Here is a 6,737-nt window from a genome sequence, read left to right as displayed (position 1 = left end):
GTTTTGAATTGCAAAATGAATGCATCCATTTTTTAAATATATTCTCGTAATCTAATATCAAAATACAGCAATACAATATTCATTATTTAAGTAAATTAAAATAAAAACAAATATTATTGGTGAGACGTTTCAAAAATTCAAGTCGAACTGTAATCGATAGTTCAGGATCAATAGCGACGTAAGGATAGAAACTACAATCAAACAAAATGCAAAATTTTCTTTTATTTTTCTATTTTTGTTTCTCTTTTCTCTCTCTCTCTCTCTCTCTTTTTTTTCCGATTTTAAACAAACATGCATTCCATTGCTGTAACAATCTAAACACATAATATGGCTGAGTGGGTCGGTGGTACCGGTAAAAGTTAAAACTTAAATTAAAAAAGACTTGGTAAATATGTACCAATCCACCAATCACCTCCATTTATAATGACTTCATCCTCTATAATTATTCCCCCACAATATTCACATCATAGTTCAAACTTCAAAGACTTGGTAATTATGAAACAAAGAACAACATATTTTAATTATGAAGATAAAAAATGCAAATATTATACATTGTTGTTGTACTTTGTTTTTGAAGTTCGTATTTTGTAACCGATTGAGAAAGTAAGCTATTAAGATTGAATTTTCGAGAACTACAGACTTAGTGCAGCAGTATCGCGACCTCTCATGTCTCTTCGAAGAAATGCATGTTCATTCTCGACAATAGTATCTAAAAGATTCTTTTACTGAAAACCTTTAATTTAAATAAAAAAAAAGATTGAATTTTATTATGTAAATGTTAGAATTTGTAAAAGTATCTGTCCTCAAATATAATTGTTACAACAATCTTGAACCTGAGAAGAAGAAATCCATCCTTGATATTTTCCAATTTCGCAATTCCAGTCCTGATTCCATGGAATTATCTGATATATATTTCAATCTATTGGGCCCTGTACAGTATTTCATTTGCTGAGATTAATTTAGATACATTGTTTCAGAAATGCAAAAAAAACACCAGTGGAACAATAACTCTATTTTGGCCAACAAAGTTTGAGCTTACAAATACATAATAAATCATTTGCAATAAGTTAGGACAAATTTATTAATACATCTTTGGTAGTCACTACCAAATTTTCAAAACAAAAAAACAAATACATAATAAAAGCGTTCGCATAATTGATAACAGTTTTATTTCCTCGATGTTTAGAAAATGCAACAAACAATTGGGGGAAAAACAAATATATAGCTCTAAAGCCAGAAAAAGAGGTAATTGCAAAACAGCTTTAACCGCATATGCATTAGTATATAAGCTTCTGGTATAAATTTGATGTGTAAATATGCTGGGGGATAAAGCAGCCAACATGATTTCCAGATTTCACCTGACCCCCCCTGAAACTTGAAAATTCACAACTCTCCTCTGTTCCCCTTGCTTTGCTTGAAAATACAAAAAGCAATGAAAAAGAATCAGTGATGGAATATTAAAATAACTCTTAACAATCACAATGGTAAAAATATTGTATAATTTACATATTTATTTGTTATTTACCAATGTTGATTTGCAAAACTCAAATTTCTTTATTGGTGTGTTTCTGCATAATTGATCATATTATTGAGGAATACATAAGATATCTTAAGGTCAGAATGAAGTCACTCAAGACAAATGTTAAAAAAATATTTCAATTGCTAATTGTGTTCAGCTGTAATTCTGCAAGCTCTACAAATCAACTCAGGGGAATGGGGCCCAATCTATGTACTGGTAACCTATGAATATTTGTTTCATGCATTTCATAAAACATGTGAATCATAATGGAAAAACTATAATATGCTGCAAATCATTTTATACGAATATCACATGTTTGATAAAACCAGCTTTAAATAAATAACTTTTAAGTAATCAGATAAAAAGTAAATAAATACCGCAGCCTTATTAATTTGGAGCTTCACTCTTAAACACCCTGAGGACGGGTTTTTGTGGAAGCATCGAGAGATTCTTCTGCAAATTGCTCACAAACGTTTTATCACTCTCGCTCTGAGACACCACCACCTCCATCTCCTTGAGTTGTATAAGAAATTTCAACCCCCACACCCCATGCTGGTCTATTCGTCCAATAGACCAGCATTTACTAATCTTTAGCTGCTCAAGTTTTTTCAATGCTTTCTTTTCAATTAACACCGATTCTAACTCTTTTATTCCCTCAAGAATCATTCTCTGCAACCCTGGAAATGTATCCTCCCCAAAGTATAGTTCCTTCAGATCTTTAAATGAGTTGTATGACATATAAAGAATCTTCAGGTTGGGTAGCCTTCCAATGGCTTTAATTTCTTCCATTAGGAGAGTGTTTCTGAAATGTATCTTCTCCAAATTCTCAAGGGAACTGAACCAATTAGGCAATCTACCAAGAATGCTATACAACTTTAGGCTTTGAAGATACTTGGGAGGGACGGATACAGATTCTAAACAACTCTTGAGCCCTAAATCATCTGCTGCTGAAAGGACTAATGACTTTAAGTGCTTAAGCCCATCAATCACCATTGCTAATGTTTTCCCATTATTTTTGGTGAAACCAGTCACTGCTAACTTCCTTAGATTGGTGAGATTCTGCATCTCCTTTGCTAAAGCATTTCTCTCACCAATATCAATCATGCCAAAAATATTAAGGGACAATAATTTACCTATTCCGTAAGGAGCAGTCACCCCAAATGAACCGAAGTGATCAGATCCTGCACGTAGATAGCTTAACTTGTGTAGCTTTGCAAGCTCTTTTGGTAATCGGTCTATAGATGTGTTTCTAATATCAAGGGTCTCAAGTTCACTAAGCTTTCCTAATGAATTGGGGAGTGTTGTAATTTTGGTTCCCCTAAGACCTAGGTACTTTAAGTGACGAAGCTTGCCTACGCTCTTCAGGTCCTGATTTTGCAAATTGAAAGTGCCTTCTAGATCTAGCACTCTTACCATCTCCATTGTAGGATATCTAAGATAGTCTCCCATTTCCCCGAAGATGGATACAGATTGCACGTGGGACAAGTTCACTCTTTCTAGGACTTTGTCCCCATTGCATGGTCCACCTGCGATAACAAGGTGGCTCCCCTTATCTGTCATGGTTATGAGGTTCTCATCTACAAGCAGTGACACCATATTTTCATCCTTAGCCTTTGCAAGAATAAGATCATACATCAAGTCATGAATGTTACATCTTTTAACGTTTCGATTGGCAATTATGCTCGTTTGTGATGGTTGGATACAATTTCTCCTTATGAGATCATAGAAATAGCCCTTTCCTGCCTTCTCTGCAGTCTTGGTACGGCCTTCCTTTACATATCCATCAGCCATCCATCGCCTTATTATCCTTGATCGCCTTATTTCCTTATGGTTATGGAAAACACTAAGATACATCAAACTTGGCTTGAGATGGTGAGGCATGTGAGCATAACTAGAAATAAGAGCAGTGTTCACTTCCCCTAAATCCCGGTTATTGGCAAGCTCTGAGCTAAGATGGTCATGCATTGCCTTCCATTCAGCACTTGTTTTAGGTTTGGTGGCCAGGTAACTGCCAACAATTGCAATGGCAAGTGGTAACCGACCGCAACTGTTTATAATTAAACCAGCTTGGACCTTCATATCTGCAGTAATAGCAATGGTTCTGCATTGCTTCTCTTCATTATCATCTTCCATTATCTCGGTGCTACTCTGACCATATTTCGTGTACCTACCATTGACCACAAGACAATAATTGGGGGTCTTGTACACTGATTTCCAAAAGAGATCAAAAGCTTCTTTTTCGGAATGTTCCTTCATCTCATATATTTTGTCACTAGGGTGAGATATATATTCTGCCAAAATCCTTAACCGTGTGGTTACTATGATCCGACTCCCGTTGCCATTAGGTAACACACGCTTTATCTTAACCCATTCTGACACACTAAACATGTCATCTAGTACAATCAAATACTTCTTATGTTTTAGATATTCAATTACCTTTTCTTTTACTGTTTTTTTGGGTAATACCTCTTGGACATCATACACGATTTGCCTAGCCAGGCTTTCCATAAATTCATCCTCCTTGAAAGGATGTTGGACAGTGACCCAAGCAAAATACTTGAACTCGTCTCTAAGTTCTTGGCAGCCATAGACCTCTCTGACAAGAGTGGTCTTTCCAATACCACCCATTCCTACCACTGATATAATTTCCCCACGCTCCTTCAGAATAAGCTCAACCAATTCTCTCTTCGGCTCATCCAGACCTACAATATAATGTTCCACATCGGCAATCGATACAGTAGAATCACTCTCATCGTATGTGTGATCACCATATTCTTTGTAACTCGGGTTATACCACAGTTTTCTCTCTTTTGAATTGGCAATTGATCCAGTAGAAGCACTCTCATCGTATGTGTGACCATCATATTCTTTGTTACTCGGGTTATACTGCAGTTTTCTCTCTTCTGCATTGGCAATCGATCCAGTAGAAGCACTTTCATTGTATGTGTGACCACCATATTCTTTGTAACTCAACTTATACCGCTGTTTTCTCGCACTCACAACCTCAATTGTAGTTTTCAGCTCCCGAATTTTTTTTGCAATCTGGTCCCGTTTCGTAACTGAACCCATCACAGATAGCCAACCTTTTTTTCCCAAGTGAACATTAGCCTTCTTAATAAAATCCTCCAGTTCAGATGCCAACCGTTGGACTTGCTTGATCCATATGGTCGTGACCTTGTCTTTTACAATCATTGTTGAGGCATCCTGTAAACAGGCGTGGATTATCTCCAATTCATCCATGATGAAAACCAACTCTTGTTCCACCCCTAGCAGTGAACCAATTTCATTTGTGATTGCTGATGCTGCCTTTTCAACTATTAACTTCAATGCAATTACTGCTATGTCCATTATTTATGCTTACGGCCAATATATCAAGTTTCTCTGCAGACGAATAAAAAATTAAAATAAAAATTAAAGCACTTGAGTGAATTTGTCTAGGATAGTACTTCTGCTTGCTTTAATGAGTGCTGTCTGAACTATGGATATTTGACTATACAGAAACCTGACAAGTATAAATTTGATATATCGGTTGCAACAGAATTATGCACTTTCCTTCAACTTCCAACAAAAGTAAATGAAAATTTCTTACCTAGCTTATTATAGACTAGGTTGGAATCCCACTACAGGCCGGATTAGAGTTGGGGAATAGGAAAGTGTACATAGCAGGGGCAGATGCAGGAATCGGGTTCAAGGAATTCAAGTAAATTTTTTTTTTTTTTTTTTTGGATAAAAGGCAAGGCTGCCCATTGCATAACCAAAAGTTGTAAACTTGTAATTACATCACATAGTTTTTAAAACCTCATTTATCTGCACGAATTCATTCATGCGTTTAAACCCAACCAGATGACATAATTACCCTCTAAAACTAATACCCGTGAATACTGGTACCTGCACCAGCGCACACAAAAAAAACCTAAATTTGATGTTCCGGCAGCTTACATCAACGAGGCTATGGTACTTTGCAATACGCGGATTGTTTCATATGCATTGGACTCATATCTCTGTTTTCAAAGTCCAAATAGTTAATCCAAACTAGTCAACATTATTATCATATAAAAATATACTTGGAGACTAAATAAAAATATTTTTTTTTACTATTTTTTGAGACAATTAGAAAATCACATGATCTAAAAATTCTGGACCATCCAAAAGTAGTGATTTTCTACCTACCTCAAAAAATAGTAAAAATATTCTAAAAAGTATAAAATTTGGTCTCCAAGTATATTTTCATATGATAATAATATTGAGCCATTCGGATCGACTATTTGAACATTGAAGACGGATATATGAATCCAATGCACGGAACGATCCACGCATTGCAAAGTACCATAGCCTCAGTCAAAAACTATGCCAGTTAACAAATCATTCAATTAGGAATTCAGGTAAATTAGGTTTCTAAATTGAATACACCATAAATTTATATCAAATACCAATGCCAAATCAGAATTTAATTGAATACCAATACCAATACCAATACCAATACCAAAACAGAAATTAATTGATACACCATAAATTAAATAATTGATTTCTAAATTCTGACCTTGCTTCCGTGCCAGCGTAGAGGGAAGAGAGAGGGGCGGATCTGAGATCTGAGATCTGAGATCTGAGAGAGTCAGAGAGCGGCGCGCGACTTGAGAGACTTGAGAGACTTGAGTGAGTGAAGTGAGTGGGGCGAGCGGACTTGAGAGTTGACTTGGGAGACCACTATTATTTAAGCTTTGAGATTCGTGGAGAACGTATTTCAACGGTTGAGATTTTCCAAAATGTCACGCAAAATATGAGATATCTCAACTTTTGGGTGGCCAACGTGTATTCGGAGAGAGCGCGGGGGCAGTATTATTTGTACTATGAGATTCGTGCAGAACGTATTTGAATGGTTGAGTTTTTCCAGAAAAACACTCCAAAGTTTGAGATATCTCAGAGGGTGCGAATTTGTTTTATTCACCCAATTTCCACCTGGAAAAGTATCCCCAGGTACCGTGAAAGATTCCCCTTGCTTTACGGTTTAAGATTAACTGCCAGCTGTTTTGAGTTTCGGGCAAACGCAGAGGCACTATTATTCGGCTTTGAGATTCGTGTCAAATTAGAAAGAACAGTTGAGATCAATTAATTTTAAAAGATTCCCCATTACGGTACCGGAGTGGATCTGAATTCATTTCCATCTACCCCACTACAAAGAATTACTTTTATATCCCTATGCATTCTAAAAAGCAAAGTA

At 36.1% G+C, this 6,737-nt stretch overlaps 1 protein-coding gene across 1 annotated transcript; it reads right to left on the bottom strand.

Moving 5' to 3' along the window:
• Positions 1–1,023: 1,023 nt before the first annotated feature.
• On the bottom strand, positions 1,024–6,182 carry LOC144549685 (disease resistance protein RPM1-like). The gene is made up of 3 exons (XM_078298458.1): positions 6,060–6,182; positions 1,897–4,900; positions 1,024–1,413 (listed from the first exon to the last, which is right to left on the bottom strand). The coding sequence occupies exon 2, from the start codon at positions 4,865–4,867 to the stop codon at positions 1,907–1,909; it is 2,961 nt and encodes a 986-aa protein (XP_078154584.1). The 5' UTR covers positions 4,868–4,900; positions 6,060–6,182; the 3' UTR covers positions 1,024–1,413; positions 1,897–1,906.
• Positions 6,183–6,737: the final 555 nt, after the last annotated feature.

This window comes from Carex rostrata, chromosome 35 (assembly GCF_964058835.1).
Source record: "Carex rostrata chromosome 35, lpCarRost1.2, whole genome shotgun sequence".
Taxonomy (NCBI): Eukaryota; Viridiplantae; Streptophyta; class Magnoliopsida; order Poales; family Cyperaceae; genus Carex; species Carex rostrata.
The sequence above is the reverse complement of the archived record's forward strand: the minus strand, read 5'-3'. Positions and strand labels throughout refer to the sequence as shown.

What these genes read in the sequence shown, in the direction of transcription:
- LOC144549685 (XM_078298458.1), bottom strand. Translation starts at nt 4,867, where the DNA reads ATGGACATAGCAGTAATTGCATTGAAGTTAATAGTTGAAAAGGCAGCA.